At 36.7% G+C, this 20,617-nt stretch overlaps 1 protein-coding gene across 1 annotated transcript in view; it reads left to right on the forward strand.

Annotated features, from left to right (window-relative positions):
• Nucleotides 1–19,563, forward strand: part of LOC105831846 (RNA polymerase II elongation factor Ell) — an 88,295-nt gene extending 68,732 nt beyond the window's left edge. Inside the window, exons 3-10 of the mRNA XM_036293990.1 lie at nt 4,168–4,274; nt 5,188–5,304; nt 6,325–6,585; nt 6,790–6,860; nt 6,933–7,142; nt 7,220–8,363; nt 8,520–8,697; nt 8,784–19,563. Of these exons, the coding sequence (XP_036149883.1) occupies nt 4,168–4,274; nt 5,188–5,304; nt 6,325–6,585; nt 6,790–6,860; nt 6,933–7,142; nt 7,220–8,363; nt 8,520–8,697; nt 8,784–9,026 (2,331 nt within the window). The 3' untranslated portion in view covers nt 9,027–19,563. The remainder of the gene's footprint in view (nt 1–4,167; nt 4,275–5,187; nt 5,305–6,324; nt 6,586–6,789; nt 6,861–6,932; nt 7,143–7,219; nt 8,364–8,519; nt 8,698–8,783) is intronic.
• Nucleotides 19,564–20,617: the final 1,054 nt, after the last annotated feature.

A 20,617-nucleotide genomic window follows, 5' to 3' on the forward strand; every position in this document is an offset into this window, starting at 1 on the left:
ATTCATTCGCAAAAAAAATACCACGCAGCTCTCTCTCGTACTTAAGGCAATTGCTGTCAATTCTTTGACGATCCGAGAAAACTCGAAATTTTCTTTTAATTAACTCGCTAAACAGCTATCGGCTTTAAGGGGAGTACCTGCAAGATAAGATACGCACGAAACTGTTAGAGATCTTTGTACGGATTCCTTCGCTCGGCTATACAATTGAAATAAAATTAATTTAAAAGAAATTAAGATTAAAAGGCTCACAATGATTAACAATTAAATATTTAAAAAAGAGCAATACAAGATCTACGCGTACAACTATATTTTATGAACATTAAATTTCAGTATACGTTTTGGTCTGTCATCAGACCATTATCAATATTAATTTGGTCGCTTACAATTTCGCATACATGTTAATAATATAGTCGCTAATTATAAAAAATTATGCAAAGATGAGATATCATGATTTCTAAATCGACATATTGTGAAAATTATTGATTGTTTGAACTTGAAACAGACGTTACTCTTGTAAAACAGTCTAATATTTCAGAAGTCAAATTATCTATGTCGAATAACAAGAAAATCTAATAAAATATCTATTTATAATATCGTATCATGAAAACATACGTATTCAGATTAATCACAATTATAAAGAGGTGGAATTTTTAATCTTCGGATACAATATTGTACACGTAATTGGTAGCTTAAAAATGACGTGTTTGTTATTTGTTTTTTACATAAAGAAAGACCAATTCTTGGAAAGCAATATAATCTATGGCATATGAAAAAAATTTCCTTTATAAAAAATTAATTTATTTGTTGATTAACAGAATAGTATATTGCGATACAAGTGCGCACAAAAGTGTGTGGAAGTAGTGGATAGAGGGGGGTCCAGGGGGTGCAGCCCCCCCTGGTCAGGGGTCCAGGGAGCGAAGCCCCGGTCAGGAGTTCAGGGGTCGAAACCCTCTCCCGCCATTAAAAATAACTATAAAATTTATTAATATACTCTCTGGTTAACACGACTGACATTTCACAAAGACTATTGTGAGAGGCTAGCTTTATGAAGGTGTTGAAGTATTTCCAAGAACTTTATGTGCGCTGAGAGATAGCATTAAGGGGATGCTGGAGTTGTCTGTTTTACCAACAAAAAGATAGTAATTTTTGTTTAACAATATCTTTTTATTTCTTTTATAGATTTGGAAATCCTTCTCCAGAATAAAAGAATACGCATTGCTACCAGTCTGTGGAGTGGAATTTTCTCTAAAAACGAAAAAAAATTGTTAATTTGCTGTCACATCATAACAATGTTTGTTTAATATAAAAGATCTACAGTTTGTACCTACGAAATTCGTATTCACAGACTAGTGGACGACGAGAACAAACAGTGTCAAGTCTCGAAAATTAGATTTTAGTGCTTAATTTTAGTGCCTAATTGAGACGAAATTATGAAACGAAAATTGAGGGTATATACGCGTAAAAAGTCGATAAGTAAAGCAATAAAAAAAATATTTTTTGTCCTCGATTTAAAATCCAATTCACAGATGGATATTAATATGTGTACTTTAATTCTGGAAAAGAATTTCCAAATCTATAAAAGAAATATACACGAAATCATCTCATTAATGATGTGCATGAATGACTCTACATTATTGACCTCGATCAAGTTTGAGAGGCAGTCCAGCATCGCCTTAAGGGTATATCGGACATACAGTCTTAGACAAAAGTGCATGAAATTTGAAATACTTAAATATCTACGCCTAATGCATAGTAAATCTAGATGTAAGAAACTTGAACGATAGTTGGAGTCTTATTTTTACTCTTACAAAGGTATTTTTCACGTATTTGCGATTTTTTTTACTTATGAGTTTAAACTTTTGACAGTGAAAATGCACAATTATCTCAAGTTATATTTTATTTCTTTAAAACGGTGTTGTGAAGACAATTGAAACTTGGCAGATATTTTCATCTATTCATATACTAGATGTACAAAAAAATTCAAAACACTAGTACTATTTCTTCTATATTTTTTTAACTGTTTCATCCGTCAAGATCGTTTTTTTCCATAAGATAGAAAAGGATACCATGTAAAATCGGTGAAAATTAAAATAGTTATAACTCAGCAACCGTTTAGTGGATGCGTTTTCAATTTTTTGCAATACATTAGGGAAACTAAAAGAACAATTTCACAAATTTTTAGCAACTTTGTACCATTTTGAACTTTAGTCCGATACATCCTTAAACACGGTATGCGAAAAAGATTGGTGGCATGTTGTTGTGCAAAGTGTGCTGAGAGATGGCGTTAAAATCCGTGCGCACCGTCCTTTCAGCACGGCTTAACGTCACTTTCGGCACTGATGACGTCACGTTGCGTGCGAATGATATTTCCGTGCCGAAGGTAGCCTACTGTGTGCAATTGGTTACTTTCGATACGGAAAACTGTTAAAAAAGGGGCACTTTGCGACGCACATGTGATATAAAAATTATTTCCGGATTACCGCATACGATATGCTCTATTATAAAAGTGAGAAACCTATGCATTTGATATACAAAATATTGCATGTTGGCAATATGGCTAATTTTTTTTTTTTTTTGAAAATTTTAATTTTATTGCATACATGTAAGATTGGTTTATGTGTAAGATCGAATAATTGCAGAGTGCAGATAAAAAATATACTCGGGGAAAAAAAATAATACTCCAACAAAGCTACCATGATCTTTATGTGTGATAAAAACAAAGTAATTAGAACACAAAATAGGACAAAAACATATAGGAAAAAACGTGAGTAGAAAAAAACAGATTGTAGAAAAAACATCAACCAAGTGGAATGTAAACAGAGCCAAATGAACATTTGTAGTTTATAGTGGTCGAGTTTATAAAAATGCAGATATAATATAATTATTGTTCTAAAGGAAAAATTAAATCATTTAAGCTTACTCCATCGTCGCGAAATCTGACCTGAAAGTTAGACTCGCTACGTACTCTTTACACTTAGCGCTTAGCGATTATATCGAATCGAGATTGCTCGAATTCCTTTTAATCTGACGGCCTCATCGAAATGTCACCGTCGTGCTACCGGCGACAATCCGATTAGGATCTGTTTACTTCTAGACGCACGCGCATACTCCGCTCATTGGTATTATCTTCTCTGGTCTAATTCAACGTCGGCGGTTGACTTGTCGTACGGTAATCGGTAGTCGGGGACTATCCGCGATTACGCAAATTACGCGCTAATTCAGCAAACGACGACACGCTTCGCGCTTTCATCGCCGCAACGTTCTCGTTTCGCAACATCAATCAAAGATTGATCTCGTGCCCGATGCACATGCAGCATGTCGTTCGACATAAGCGACATTATCGTGAATATATTATACTCGAGTCTTCTCATACAGTCCATATATAATAATTCAATGTAAAACGCATAAATATCATTATTTTACTTAGAGAACTTATTTTTATTATCTGCTTCTACAGCTAGAGCTACGGTTCACTTGGTGTTATAAATTCTTCGAAGCGTTTAACCAATCGAAACAAAGAATTTTACAAATTGACCAACAAAGAATTCTTTGAAACGTCAAGCTGACCGTAACCTTCATGCATAAATATATTAAATGTTACAACATTAATGTACTTTATTGTATCTCAATCATTCATAAATATACACTATATTGTTTACATTTCAAAAACAATTGAATTTTTGACCCCTATGTTTTCTTACTCAATATAATTTTTTTATTCAATATACTATACTATTTACATACATAACAAATGCTGAATGCTTTTTTTAATATCTTATATATTAAAATTAAAGAACGCCAACGTCAATATTTTACGTAATTAAACGGTTCGAGTAGAATAAAATTTATAGACATGCGTTGAAAAGCACTTTGTTGTTTCGTAAAACTTTCTAGTTCGAAAGAGAGATAAAGTATAAAAGTAAGTTAAATTGACGCGTTCGATGGGATAAGTATTAAGTAGATAGTCGAGCAGATACATGGGTGAATTTCGTGTTTTATATATGCCGATTAATATACCCGCGAGGCTATAAGAAGAGAGAGAGAGAGAGAGAGAGAGATCGTGTAGAGACATACAGATAGACTCCGTCGCACAGATCGTTTCGTAATTTAATACGATCTTATTAAAAGGACAACGACTAAACGGCATACTCTGCATTTTGATTTCAGCATCTCAGCATTCCATCCGTCGACGGAGTGGCCAGATTCACCTTCAGCATGGGCATGGAGAATTCCCAAGGTGGGAACTTCGAGCTTGCCCAACAGACCGACTCTAAGTACGTATTGATTATTATCGGTATAAGTACTTGTGAGGTAATTTATGTATTACGTTTATATCGGGACACATTATTATATCATAATACGGAAGATTCACGGAAGAACAAGATGAATGAAAAATATGGGCTAAATTACTTTACACTTATTCGTTAATCACATGGTTGAATTCCTCGCTATTACATTTTTTAGCTTTTGCAAAAGAGAGAGAGAGAGAGATCTTATGTATGTCACAGTGGCTATCAGATTCATTGTAACCGAGAAATAATGCCTCGGTAAATGGACTCGGTATGCGATACGGTAATTTCGAGTAATCTTCCGTCGTAAGCGCCGTAATATAATCCGCAATCTAAATCGAGCGACGTAAAAAACTTTAGAGCATCCTTGAGCAGGTGGTTTTATCGCAGCAACTTGACACACTAAAGTGCTGTTACTGAGCTGGCAGGTGTCGACTACTGTCAACTACACTCATGAACGGTTACGCTTGCGTCAGCAGAACCGATTCAGTAGCATCGGCTACCAAGTGCTTACGGTCTGACGATACGGTGATTTGACGAATTGACATTAAAAACGTAACAGCGCGGTGATGATAAATTAAACTTCGCTCGCCAGCTCACTTCTGCTCGGTATTACTTTACTTTTTAAGCAAAAATGGGCCACGGTATGTTCGATACGTGTAATTCGCGTATAAATATAGTATCATGACGCATTTATTACATTAATGAATATACTAGCGATAATGTATGACAAAATCAAGTATTACGTTTTAATTTTATCTATATGTATAGTTTCGACTCTTAAAATCTTGTTTCGTTGATTAATTGGAACAAGGCTGCGAGTCAAATTACTTAAAAAATTGTCTCTTCTCTTTATCCCTATTATCTTCTTTTTATCTTTTTATTTTTTTTCTCGTAGAAGCCTCGAAAGCCTTGGTGCTATACCATATAGGATGCGGATACGGGCAAACGATGACGTTTACGAGACCACCAGGCACAGAATGGCGGTCGCCGAAGAGAATAACAAGAACAAATGGTAAGGATGCTCCCCTGAGAAGCGGGACACATGGGCCATTGGTGGTCGCTTGATTCTCTGGGCGAAAGATTTTTTTTGTTGCAGGGCAGACCACATCTCTTTTTTCCGTTTTCAGAACTTTCCTTCACGAAACACTCGCAACCGCGACGAAACTATAAATAATTCTCGCGTCGTGACCTTACTCTTACAAACTTTCGCCTATGGATACAGTCTTCTAACGGATGTTCACGCGATTCAAAGGAATTTACGAGCAGGTCTCATCCTGCGCATACACATTGTCGCGATGTCGCGAGATTCATAAAAAATCGTGTGCTTTAGGATTTTTAGTCGACAGACATACCTTGGATAGCATATCGTCACACGTGGATATGGTTTACTAATTTAATGAAATAAAATGAAATAAATTTAATAAAATTAAATGAAAACTCCAGAGATTTTCAAATTATTCGAAAGATACAATCGTGTTATAGAGACAAACTGCCTAGTACTAATTAGAATAAATGACTTCTTTTTCTCAAAAAACATAGACGATTGTTTTCCTAAATTTTCGCAAACAGATGAATTTTTGCGATTACACTTTTTAACCGTGTTAAATTGTGATTCGTCGCGCATGAGGCCTTTTACACTCTTGTCTGGCAAGATTCGCATTGTTGACCAATTTATTTAGTCGTCGTCCAAGGCCAAGGTTAAAAAAAGCATCTCACAAGTGCGATTTCATCTGAACCCTTTTCCCCGTCTCTCTTTGCCATTGCAATGCTTTATCACGGCGCATGTTTATGCACAGTTACAACGGAAATTGCATAACCACACAATCGATCAGAATTCTATATCAGCGATGCTGCAAATTGCAATAATTGTACGAACATAAACAAAATAAGAACATGAATACTTTTTATCTTTTTTATTTTAACTATTTTCTTTTCAATTTTTTAATATTACTTATTTAAATAGAATTAGCATATTAGGATCTCTTGTATACATTTTCGTTGGTTTCAATATAAATTATAGCTTTCTTTCTAGCACGAGGGTAATCAAGGCGAATGGTCCAGATATCGGACGTAAGGTGAAAGTGAAAGCAACCGGAAGGACAATACCTCCTTCGTCATCGTATGCAAGGCATCGGGAATCGACGACGAGCATTCCAGTTTCCGGCAATAGTCAGCCCAAAGCTTCAACCAACAAGCCGATTGCTAATAGTAATAATAGTAGTAGTAATAACCACGTAGCGACAGCTCGTAATATGGAGAAAAAATTTTCCGACATTATGCGCAGGCCACTCAAGTAAGTGCATTAAGATATAAGAGAAAGAGAATAAGTCCGATAAAAGATAGAGAAAGATAGAAAAAGTAAATGTAGTTATATTCTGCTAAATTAACGAGATAAGGGCTAGTGAAATTTAATTAGTCAATAAAATATAGATAAAATAAGAAATTGATGTATCTTATTATAGATTTAAATGTGTTTTATATTTTTTCTATATAATAGGGAAAGACTTATCCATGTCCTTGCTTTGAGGCCCTATAAAAAACTCGAACTCTACGATCGCATCATTAAGGGTAAGATCTGAATATTCATTCAAGTTCTTGAAACAGTCGGTCGACAATATTAATTATCTCGACAAATTGTAGAGGGCTTGAGAGATCGTGAACGACCTGTTATGACAACAATTCTGAAACAAGTGGCTTATATGCGCGACAACACGTATCATCTGTACAGGCACATCTGGAACGATGTGCAGGAGGATTGGCCCTTCTACACAGAACAGGAAAGGACAAATTTAAAGAGGCGAAAACCTCAGAATCTTACGCCACCCGGCTCGAGTGATGGTGGTTCCAGCGGTATGTGTATCAATTACTATCAATACATCATTTACATATATGTATACGAAATTTTTATCACATGTTTACACTCTTAGGTAGCGGTCAGTCGCCCAATTCCATTCATGCGGGCTCACCACCGGCAATCACGGCACCTCCACCCAATTTGATTAGTAATAAGAGACCAGGATACTTTCAGGGTAGCGATGGATTACCAACAAAGAAACCACGGATATCGCACTACAAGAAACCTGAACCTATCTCCTTCATCCCCGCTGGTGAAAGAGTGTCTGGCAGTAGCAGTTATAGTAATAGTAACAGCAGTGTTAGTGTAACCGGCAGTGGCGATCGTATCGTCGATCGTCCTATCAGCGTTAATAGTGGTTGTGAAAGCAGCAATAGTGGTAGTGGTGGTGGTGGTGGTGGTGGTGGTGGCGGTGGTGGTAGCGGCAATAGTAATAAGGGCAGTAGCGGTTTCGACAGTTGGGAATTGAGACAACAATTGCAGCGTGAACGCAGCAGTAGCAATCGTGTCGATTATCGAGCCGAAAGGACAGCAAACAGTGATGTATCTCGGGATACTGGGAATGTCTATAGTGATGCTGCCGTCATCGCCACGGTTCCAAGTGGTTCCAATCGGTCATTGAACTTGACACCATTATCACCTGATGATAGTGAAAGGGGCAATCCTCAGAACTTCCCAAATTATACTGATGGTGGTATCTATGGAACTGTGGGTAAAGTCATCGACCACATTGACTGGAGAGACAGAAGCGATTCTCAAAACCCTTCAAATTATTATCGCGCCGAAAGGACAGCTAATAGTGATATATCTCGGGGTACTGGAAACATCTATAGTGATTCTGTTGCCATCACCGCAGTTCCATGCGGTTCCAATCAGTCAATGAACTTAACACCGTTGTCTCCTGATGATAGTGAAAGGGACAATTCTCAGAACCCTCCAAATTATACTGATGACAGTATCTATGGAACTGCGAAAATCGACCACACCGACTGGAGAGACAGAAGTGATAGGAATCGAGGTGCGAGGGAAGAGAGAAACAGAGAAAGAGATTTTAGGAATAGGAGTAGTACCACGAGTGATGCGGCTATTTATGGTGAATCCTCTAACAGCGCTCTTACTTATGCTAGTAGTGCTATTGGTAATACCGCCGCAGTCCTGTCGCCGATTGATGGGTTTGAAAGGCTGGAAAGCACCGAGCCATGTCGTGACTACCTCATGTGAGTATATATTATTAATTATTATTCTAATTCGAGGAAATAGTTTTAAATGATAATAAAAAATTAGACGTTATTTTCTTACAGAACATTATTTATATAGTTAATTAAATATAACTTGTCGATTAATGCATTATTTATGTAAACTAATTGTTTCAGGGAATATACAACAATAACTCACCCAGAACAAAAAAGGCGTTACAAACAAGAGTTCTACAATAATTACGATGAATACCGTAGCTTACACACTGAAGTGCTTGTAACTGCGAATCGCTTTCATCGTTTATATGAGTTATATAAAAATCAGAACAAGTCGGGCAATACGATCGAGAGCGAGGTATTGTATTTGTTTATTGTAAACGATCGCAAACGATCAAATGGACAAATGCTCTTTTATAATGACGGTTTTCCTTTTTGTTACAGAAAACCAAGAAACGTATGATTTGCGAGTTTGATGAGACTAGGCGGAATCGAGTATATTGGCAGATGAAGAAACGGTTCGATTATCTGCACAATAAGTTGAGCCATATAAAACGACTGATTTTAGAGTATGAAAGTGAGAACGCCAACAGAATGCCTGCAAATATCATTAATAGTGGTATAATTAGCACCACTGTGAACAACGGTAGCAACGACATCAGGGATATTGATAATCGGCATTACTGACATAAACTGAAAAGACCGCCTTTTATTCCTTCCTTGTGTCTCAATACTGTCGACATTGCCGTAGAATCTGCATTTTCTCGGCAAGTTCTAAGGCTGATCTTTTACGGTCTGCACGGTTCCTGTGTTCTATCGCCGAAAAGTCCCGTCACTTTAAATGGCTCGAAGTTGCAAGATTTCGTGTTTAATGCTTATCATAAAGTATCTTGCAATGATAAATATACATCATATGGGAAATATTCTTCTTGCGAATTCTGTCACAAGAGTCGACCATCGCAACGATTTCCACGACGACGACGACCTCGCCGACTCTCGTTATCACGGTAAGGCTCGCGCGCATCAACTTTGATCAACATTAATACTTGCATGGTGAAGGCTGATGACAATCGAGTACATTCAGGAAATAAGTAAAGAAGAAAAATGCACACAGAAATCTGGAAATCCATACACAAATGGAAATAAGGGCATTCTGACAGTGAACGTAAAAAAAAATTACACAGGAACATACGGAGATTTAAATGGTCCTGTGGCGACTAAGTGAGACGTTGTAGAAAATCGAAGAAAAGAAAGAAGGCGTAACGAAAAAAAGTTAAACTCTGTAATAAGTTACTTATATACCGTGCGCACGTCCAAGTGTGTCGTCCACTTTAAAAATACGTAAATGAAAGAAAAGAAACAAAAAAAACGATTAGATGTGAGAAGAGAGGGTCCAAGAGATAATAAGGCTTATCGCGTGCCACGTCCGGATTTCTTTTTGTCCACCGGAAGGAAGAAAGAAAACTGGCTCGCAGAGATACATATACATGCATACACTTTATCCACGAGCTGACACGAATCTTTCACGCGCGATTTGTGTGTGCTCGTCGCAACTTGAAAAAGGACTTGGAAAAAAAAATAAAATCGTATTATCTTATATATGAGACAGGGATCGTAATATTTCGTGATTTTAAGATTCTTTGTTGGTTCTTCGTTCTTTTTTTCCTTCGCTGATATGTTTTATATTATAGTGATTATTGATTATCTAATAGGTATGGTCAGTTGATAAGGAAAAAGCGAGACGATAAACAGCCTTAAAGAAAAAGAAAAGCAAAACAAATAAAACTGATTAATCGCAAAAATAACTTGAGCAGATGAAATTATATCTTGAATTTTATTCGACTTTAAATTGTTTTTAAACAAAATGAATTCTTTTTAAAGAAATGGAGAGATAAAGATCTGGAGATCCCCAAATTATTTTGACTCCATAGTGATTTAGATTATAAAAAGAGACGTGGCATATACATTATACTAGTTTTTATGATTTTAAATATTAATTATCGATGAGGAGCAGCAAAGGAAGAAGTGTTTCGGTACAGTGCGATCTATAAAAGAAAGGGAAAAAATTAATATGAAATATATAGTTTTTATAATAATTGTCAATCACTATTAATAATTACTAAAGGACAATATCATATGTTGTGTATAGTCTCGTAATGAGTAATGTAAAAATACTTTTGTTTAGTTATTGTAATTAATAGTTATACATATAATATTATTGGTAATTATTATTATTGCTATTGTTATATTATTATTCAAACGGATAAAAAATACAGATGATATTTGCGTACATCGAGTATATTGCAATAGGACTTTCAAGATGATCTTTTCGATTGAATTTACATAGAAATCCACGGTGCCAAGTTTTTTAATACTTTATTTTTATAATCTTTCATACGCAGGATATCATTGAAAATTATTCATTGGAATATTGTGCAAATAGTTTACATATTCAATATATTATTATATTTCACATGTGTATGTATTGTAACGTAAGTTCCAAAAATTTTGGTAACACGTATTAATATCTTTTTGAAATTTATATATTATTTTATTATTTTAATTTACAGGTTTAAAAAGATTAACAATTCCGAAACGCCTGAAATTTTTAGCGATTGACTAACATTCTGTATGTTTTAAACGATTAATTCCGGTACGCAACGTTACTTTATTCGGATAATCCTAGTCTCTTATTGCTCATTAACATATTTTTTTATGACTGCAAATAATTTTTCCATCCATCGAGTCATGAATGTAAAGAAAAGAAAGCATGCGTGTCACGTGTATAAAATGCTTAGGAGAAATTTAAAAAATATAAATGGTCTACCGAATATCTTAATGATAAATTAATTGTATTGCCCTTATTTTTTCTTCGCAGAAATTTTATCGTTAATCTGCGTTTACTTCCTTTTTTACTTTGTTGTTCCTGAGCATATTCATAGAATTGTTGTGTGATTAAATTTACGATCAACAATAGGACAGTTTAGAATGTTGTTTAACAAGTTACGTTTTTTTGTCTGTCTTTTTGATGACTGTTCGGTGAAATACGCAATATTTATGTTACTGCCCGATACTATTAGTTGAGTTTGTAGATCCAGGACAACTGCTTTTGAATATCAATTCCGGGTTGTTTAGCGATTTTCCTCTGGGGCTCTATTCTGTACTAGCTACCGGCAACTATCGGTGTCGTTGCGCAGGCTTTTGGTCATATAAAATATCTGCGCAACGACACCGATAGCTGTCGGTAGGCGGGATAGAATTGAGCCCCTGATTTATCGTTTAGTTATTTACACACACACACACACACACACACACACACACACACACACACACACACACATACAATTATATAATGAAAATGTTAAGAAAGTCATTGTTATTGAATGAACCTTTTTATTACAAAACAGCGATATTGTAGAATTTTTTTTATAGTTGTGCAATACACATTGCGAAAGTCATTGTAGATATAAATAATTTTATGTAATGTTATAATGCGCATTGCATCATGTGAATTTTTTTTTATTTTTATTTTAAGAACACATAATGTACGAGAAACGATATTTCGGTTAGAGTCTTTAAGCAAAACGTCGGAAAATTATTGTACGTTTGAAAAAAAAGAAGAAACTTTGTCCTAATTGAACGTATGGTACAGTGTTGAACGTTAGCCGCACTAGCAAAACTATATTTCTACATCTAAATATTTATATGTGCATTGCACGTATATTAAATCTGTATTGAACTGTATCATAAATTTAAATTTGATCGGAAATTTTATTGGTCTTATTTAAAGAATGAAGGAATCTGTTAGATCAGTATATTCTCTTATAATTGTAGATATATATTTTAAATCCTCTATTCAAATCTCTTTGCATTAAGAAATATAATTTAAAGGAAAAAGATAAGATATTGATGCTTGTAATTTTTGTCTAATGTTCGTATAATATATATACTCATCGGTTTTATAAAGAATATACGTGCTGGTGATTTTTATTTTATATGACGCTGTATCATACAAAAGTTCGATACATAAAATATCTTGATAAAGACTCGCGGCCGAGTATCGAGCGTTTTTTTTCCAGGTCTGTAGTTACCACGTTATACCAGTCAGTGCCCTTTGTAAATTGTATTACTTGTAAATAATGTTTGCTACGATTACGTTGTAAATCAATAGACGGTGTTCTTCGTTAGCTATGAATTTACTTGAGCTACAGCAAGCACGTTCGATTAAGCACTCTCGTCCTCCATCGACCGACTAATCGATCATCTTAATAACCCGGCCGAGAAAGAATGTAAACAGTGCCAAAGAAACTGAACCGAAACAATATTCAAATAATAGGAAATACGATCGCGATATGTAACACGCTTGATTTAACCAAAGGCGAGGCGCAACCAATTTCTTTCGCGCTCGTCGCTTAAACTCCTTTAAACTCGAACGATACAAGTATTGCTCTGGTAGTTGCGTTCTTGCGAAGTAAGTGCTCTTAATGCTGCGCTTAGCGTCATCAAATGTTTCATGCCCTAATTAACGTCACTTCGTTATTGTTTTGCGAGGAAAGATAATCATTAGGGATCGCTGTTTTTTGAATGAAAGAAGAGATATCATTCTCTTGATTGTTTGACAGAACGAGCAAATTTAGGCGATACGTTCAATTTGCAGAGTATATAAACACAATTTATATGAATATAATTACCCGCACAAATGAAAGTTCCGACTATATGCTTGTTCGCGAAAGAGAATCAAAACTTACGCTAGGAAATAGTCTCGTTCCTATTAATCGCAAGATACAGGAGAGGACCGTTTGATTTTATTAGAGGAGGGATTTCCCTTGAATCATCGATTTCTCGGCAAACAGACATTATTCTTTTTCGGTAATTTAGATTGAAGCACTATTTTATTCGTGAGACATGCGACAGTTACAGGTGTACTTGTTCAACGTCTATATAGCCGGAAGTCGGTGCGCATTCAGGAAGATCAGTGCCCTTATTTCTCTCGCCGTATACGCTCGATACTGCCTCCAAAATTATCCTACATTATTTTGCTCCGTCCGTGTGCGGATGAGCGATGTTTTTGCAGATCGTATCCACGCTCAAAAGGTTCAAATGACGCTCGGACGCTTTGCGTCTCCTCCCCCCTTCTTTCCCGACTTGTCGAATAAACGAAAACTTCAAGTGCCAATATTAGCGTAAATTATATTGTATATAATACGCATACACACATTAGTAGCATAATCTTGCGTGTATTGTCTCTTAATGGTATGTGCAAAGCTGATAAAGAATATTTATGTGCAAGTTTCGACTTTGAGAAATCACGATTTTCTTCTCGACAATATAACAATTACATCATCTAAATTATCTAATTGGATCTCTAATCGAACATTATAAATGCATGCCGGAATTAAGGAATTTCGTAGAGATTAAAATTTACGTACGATCTTAGACAGACATCTTAATTATTTGTCTTTCTTCCTCTCTCGTATACTTGTCGCTTATTTTTCTCTCAATCAGAGAGACTCGACCATTCAATTTCTCGATATTCTCGAGCAGACATTCTTTATGTTTGTAGATTTTTTCTCAGAGACAAAACAAACTCGGAAAGATGTCTTCCCCTTAATAATCAAATTCTCACCTAATTGAAATCCTCAGCAAATCCTCGCGAACCAAAATTTCTTCCTGATCTTTTCTCTGTTGCAATTCTTCGCAGGAGTTTCGGGTCATTCCAATCGTATTTTTTCGTAGTGTCGCACAATAGGAAAGCTCGTTGCATTTTTAAAGAAAAAGTACTCATTTTTGTTGAAAATATCAGGATGCCGAAATAATACTTGGCGAGCTCACAATTTTCGCGAGGAGCAAGAACAATGCGCACGACTGCGACGCACTGTGGATTAAAAAACGGAGCAATCACATTCGATGTAAGATCTCGTTTTTTAACATCACAACTTGTCTCAATCGAATGAGAAATTTGATCGGAAAAGAACAGATGAACAAATTAATTCGGCAACGCATATCTTTCGGAATCATTAACCTGCAAATGCGATTCAGTCGCTGGGAGACTCGATCGCGGAGTATCATCTTACGAGTATCCATTTTTTCGAGAAGCATATCACATAAGATGTCCTTTCGCAAACTGTCCTCGCGAAGATATCATTTCCGAAGAAGAAGAGAATCGAGTTAAGAGATCAGAGACTCACTTTCCACCTGATCATAAAAAAAGATCTCCTTCAGTCTGTCTTTCTTGTTGGAGAAAATTGTCGAGAAAACGTGCAGCTACTACAGGTCTTTCATTGCAATATCATCTTGATACAAAAATTTGATCTCGAGTCTATCCTCGGTCCGGAAAAGAATCATCGCGCGCGACGTTTCTTTTTCTTCTTATAAGAAACGAAGCATCTGTCTTACTTGCAACGTTTCGCCGTAAATTTCGTGAGTTAGCGCAAAAGCTAATTTGCAACGTGACACAGCTGCAAAGGAACGTATATGGACAACGAAAGTCATTCTTCGTCATTCTTGAATATTTATCATTTTTTGCAAAATCCCGCCGCTCCCACGAAGCATTCGATAACACTATTGTTTTCTACTCCTTATTTTTCTTCGCGCCACGCTCGACAGTCACCGCGTAACGGAATGAGATTCCGTTCGTCATGTAGCGATGTATTTTTTGACTGTGATGTGTTGCTAGAAAACTTTGTAATAATATAATTTGCTCGTGCACCGAAATGATGCGCGCGACGACATGCGTTAAGTTTTTCTCTTGAAGAAAGAATGTTAACCCTCTGTCTACGGTCCGTTTGATTCCCTACGTTTATCAACAATTATATGATCAATTGAAACAAATTAATAATGATAAGAACATTTAATTTCTTTCAATTGCATTCAAATAATCTAAAATTAATTATTTCAATTACACATACACACACACACACACATTTTTTTGACGCTTTATTGCAAAGTCATGGAATTACATAAATAATTTTATTTGATTACAATTTATTTAAGAAGATTTTCGTTAGAAACAGATACTTACTGTTTTAATGGATCTAGATAGAGCATCTGTAGATAAAGGGTTGACGCGATATTAATACGAAAAAAGTATCAAAGGTCGAAGGCAAAGAACTGAGGCCCGTAGCAGAATTTATGTATTGACTGAAAAGGCGTTTTAGAGATTAAAGCGAATCACGAAGGAGAGAACGAAGAAAAACGAAGAAACACGCAATGTTGCGGTCAAATATCGTTCGACATCTCAATGATACGATGATCGATCGATTCGTGATGAATGTGCTCGCATTTTTTTCTCCCGTTGTGAATTTATATCAAAATAAAAAAGTCCACGGCACGCTGGAGATCGACCTCGTTAAGGCTTTGAAAGCCCATACTTGCATAAGATGAATATTTGTTTTCGGATGGAATATAAAATTCTTCCTGGTTTTTTTAACCGTCAAAATTTTTTAGAACGTCAAAATTGTTTAGAAATTTTTAGTCGCAAATCTTCAAAAGATAAGAAAACGTTGGGAAAAAATGATTCTCTCAGAAAGAAGCCAGTTTGATAGCAGATCTCAATGCGGAAAATTGACGAAAGCAAGCCAAGCTTTTCCCTGCGATTGATTGTCGCTGAATGGTTGAAGAAAGGAGGATCGATTACTGCGTGCCAAATCAAGGAGCGAAGGGATATTTTGTATGTGCTTAAAAAAATATAACGAAAAGAAACTTAAGATGCTTTCCGGATGACTGACAATTGTGACTTAAGGACCGCGAGAAAGTAGTCTTACATTATTCAGTACCGATCACAGAAGAATATAAGCGGTGGAACGACGAGAGAAATGAATGGATTTAAATACATGTGTGTGTATGTGTGTATATACCACACACACACACACACACACACACGTATACGTGCGTATATATATCCATAAGAGTGCGAGAATGCGAGAGAGAAAGAAACAGAGCGAGTGAGATGATAATTATTACGATGACGACCGGGCGACTCAATATTTGCATGTATAGGTATATATACAATGTACCCCGTGACTTTTATTGACGACGACTGCATTGCTCCCCTTGACAAAGGCTCGTATATTCATTACATAATTGTATTTGCAATTATTACCTATACATATATATATAAATATATAAATATATATTATATTTACTAATTAAAGTATACAAAACGAAAATGCGAATAAAGAGGAATTAAATATATTGTTAGCGAAGAAAAAGATTTTGCAGGCCAGCTTTCGGGGCTCGCTCGTGTGGAACACTTAGCGCTCCCTCCGTGCCGTCTCGGGGGAACTCGCGCGGATCAGTTTACAGGGAATGCGAATTTTCCTCGTTGACTCTCCGATGCGTTTTGAGCTTTCGATGAAAGTTTTCTCGCGTTACCCGTCGCTCTGTCGCGTCGTGCGTTACGACTCTGCGAGATTAAGTTTTAAACTAAGACTAAGGCTGTGGCCATCCCGTACACTTTATTCCGCACAACGGCAATCTAATTATTTAATTATCCCTTTTAATTATATTAGGTGTAATTTATGGGGAGGTGAATCGGAGAGTTAATCCAATCGTGTCAATCTTTTTCTCCGTCTCTCTCTTCCTCGTGCCTTCCTTGCGACGTCACCGTCGCTCTTATCAATCATATCTTCGATTTTGTATACAATCGTCGCGTTTACGAGACGATTTATAAAGCGCAATTTTCCTAAGGTTTGTTGGGACTGATGTTCCTATCTTCATACAGTCAATTTTAGCGATCGGGAGTTCAAATCGAGATCCAGTCTTCTTTTTCCCCAGCTCTCCAGCTATCCCCTTCGTTTCCGTCGTAAAAGTAGCTCTCTCTCTCTCTCTCTCTCTCTCTCTCCCCTCCCCTTTTCCTTCTCCCTCTCTCACTCTTTGTATATCAAAAACTGCACTTACAATATCTATTCGCGAATGGAATTATAATAGTTTCCACCTTGCTTCTAATTCAGAAGTGAAAATTTTGTGGCTGATATCGTCGATTTTTCTTCAAATTCGGAACGTTGAATCGTTCACGTCATCAATTTTTTATTGTCTCAAAGAGAAGCGAAAAACTGTCGACATCAACAAAATATAAAAGAAGTTGTAAAAATTGTAATCCTTAACTATTGGCGCATCACGGGAAAAGAGGGAATCTCCATATTTATCTTCATACATGAAATTTTCTTGATTTCCACGTTCCTTTTTTTTCACCTCAATCCATCTTTCGAAATCTTCATACCGATCTCTGCCATAAACTCCCTCAAATATATCGTTGCCTAGGCGCATCGTATACCGCGAGCTCTCTGGCCGGTTTCAAGGCCAGTCGCGTACCATTCTATCTCTACTAAGCGAAGAATTGTCAGTGCCCTTCCTCGCGTATATATTTACACGATCCGTTTCGCGATTTCCCCGGAATAATGTACTTTCATTGCGTTCCACACGAGCCTCCCCGTCCCCGAACTCAGGCCGCGCTCGTGCTTCTGTTTATTCGAATTGTGCATGAAAGAAAAAGCGTAGGGGAAAAAAGCCACGCGACAAAAAAAAGAAAGCGTAACGATAACAAGATAGAAGGGCAAAACAAAAAAAAGGTAAAGGGAAAAGCGAGTGAATACGATACGACGATAATCTCGCATTGACGAAATCGATGACGGTAAATTGCGATGCGATGAGTTGTAAAAGTAAAGAGCGATGATGTGTGTATGTTTGCAGACGGATCGTCCGTCCATCCGTCTGCCTGCCTGCCTGCCTGCCTGTGGTGCGCAGCGATCACGCGTATCGATATACCGATTAACGTAAATTTGCGCGTGACAATATAGAAAATGTGTACATATATCGGGAGTGCGATTTTAGTGCGGAGAATCGGCGGGTTTTCCCGTCTTCAGCGTTTCTTTGTTTTTTTTTTCCCGTTACATTAACGTAATTTGTACATAATTTCCTTGTTTAACGATCTAAATCTTCGTCGTTGTTGATCTTCCGATTGCGTTTAATTCGATTGGATGTCACGCGAGTGAGAGGAACAAAGCGAGCGACTGTTCCTATTCGTTGTTGCTGTGTGGATCGCCTTTTGTTATCCACGCGAGGACTTGGTTTGTAAGATAGATCGAAGGCAGATCTATTAAAAATGAATCCTGAGTAAATTTGCCACGGCTGTGCCTGATTCGAGGGACCGAGAGTCAAAAGGACGAAACGCACCTGCCTCGATCGACTCGACTCGGCTCGTATGCGTGCGGCAAATTAATTGGATCTTGTATTATTAACGCTAATTGATTCGCTAAGTAAGGACATGCGAAATGATCAGAGCGGCGAGCTCTTCCGCGAACGAGTCAAGAGAATGTTAAGGCCACATCCGGTCCGCATTTCCGTCCGCGTACGCATGACACAAGTCCGCGGCGAGGAAGAAGCGAAAAATCTTTCCCGGAGACTCCGGTGTCCTCCGCGAGTGTCCCAACAACAATCTCTGTCCATTTCACGCGAGAGTCGCGTTGGCGAAGCATGCAATGCATAGGGTGTCCGAGACGGCTGTCGGAAGAGAATGCTAGAAAAAAATTGAACTCGTTCTCGACAAATAAATTTTTTGTTATTAATATTAATTTTATCTTTTGAGAACAGCGACACGTTCAACTTTCGCCACACAACTTTGGACACACCAAATTCCTTTCGTCTGTCGTAAAATCTATCGCTGAAGGATGACCGACGGTTCGCGGACACCCTGTAAAATAAGTGAATGATCTAAGCATCGAAGAAATACCCTGGCACACCTCGACTCACTTCGCAGTAGAGCTCATTCGCATGGTGTGTCTCGAACGTCCAAGAGATATTCCTCTTTCCGAATTTGTGACTTCCAAAAAAGCGAGGCAAGATCGCGGGAAACCTTCCTCGCGAAAGGCAGACTCAAACGCCGGTTCTCCGATTCTCGAGCGAGCACTCTGAGATGCAAAAATCGGCGGGCAAATTAAAAAATATATATAATAACTATATTTATTCGAACGACTTGCCAAGTTTTGTTGCATAGTGTACGTGAGATAAATTTAGACAGCAGTAAAAAAATCATACAAAAAAAGGTAATAAAACGGTTAACAGATACGATGATCTGGCGGGATTTAACGGACATAAGTTAGCTATTGTGAGCAGTTTTCACGAAATATTGATGTATATATCTTAAGTTTGTATTATAACTTTCCTCACACTTAATTTGTATGAGAGAAATGAAGAATTTCGAACATTAAAATCATGAATGAAAAAACCGTTTTTATTTTTGTCGCTCCCTGACCTGAATTCTCTCCAATTTCTTCTACTATTTCTTTTCTAAAAAAAATGACGGATCAAATTTTAATTAATTTAACCGACGAGTAATTAAATCTGCAACATTTAATTCACAGCAAACTTTCAAAATTGTTTTATTCATCATCCTTAATCCTTTTTCCGCGCGTATGGTCAAATAATAAAACGAAATATTTTTATCCATATTGACGAAACGTATAGATATTGTTCAACAAGTTAATTGGAATTTGATCGAAAACGTAGAAATAAAAATTGGCAAATATTTGCACATTTACATGTATTTGTAAAAAGAAAATATACCGCGCGATCCATCGACATAAACATAAAGCATGGACTGCGCAATGGCAGAGAAAACATGTCCGACCAAAAGAAGGAGACAGCAACTGGTCTGGGTCAAGCGCTGTCTCTGTCTAACCAGTAGCACAGTAGGCACTAGACAGAGAAAGAAATTAACCTAGATCACGTCTCCTCTTTGTCTTTCTAATAAGTGTCTGCCGGACACTTTTCAAGGGCTTTTTGCAGGGAATGCGCAGTCCATGCTTTATGTTGATGACGCGATCAAAGAAATAATTTACGTATGAATCAAGTGCATAATATGATCCAGTTCTATCAATATGAATAAACTTTAATCTTAGTTTAATTTGTTCATCTTTTTCTATTAAAAAAAAAAATTTTTTTTAAGAAGAGCATCTCAGAAGTAAGAATAACTTAGACTAAACTTGTATTAAAATGTAAAATATCTAGTCTATTTTGTTATTGTCAATAAATGGAATTATTAATTCTTTCTTATTCAGCTTTTAGCTCATCCAAAGTAAAATTAGATTATAAATGGCGAATGTGATGCAATTAAAAATTGCTTTATACAATTCTGCTTGTTGAATTAAGTTAGACTAATCAAAATTTGACCGAAGCCACTCTCAAGATTCGGGAAGTATTGCTTTTCTTTCATAGATGACATAAGTCGATTATTTTCAAGTAAATCGGGTGTGCTTTCGTTAGACAAGAGAATTTTCATT

Source organism: Monomorium pharaonis, chromosome 11, assembly GCF_013373865.1.
Source record: "Monomorium pharaonis isolate MP-MQ-018 chromosome 11, ASM1337386v2, whole genome shotgun sequence".
Taxonomy (NCBI): Eukaryota; Metazoa; Arthropoda; class Insecta; order Hymenoptera; family Formicidae; genus Monomorium; species Monomorium pharaonis.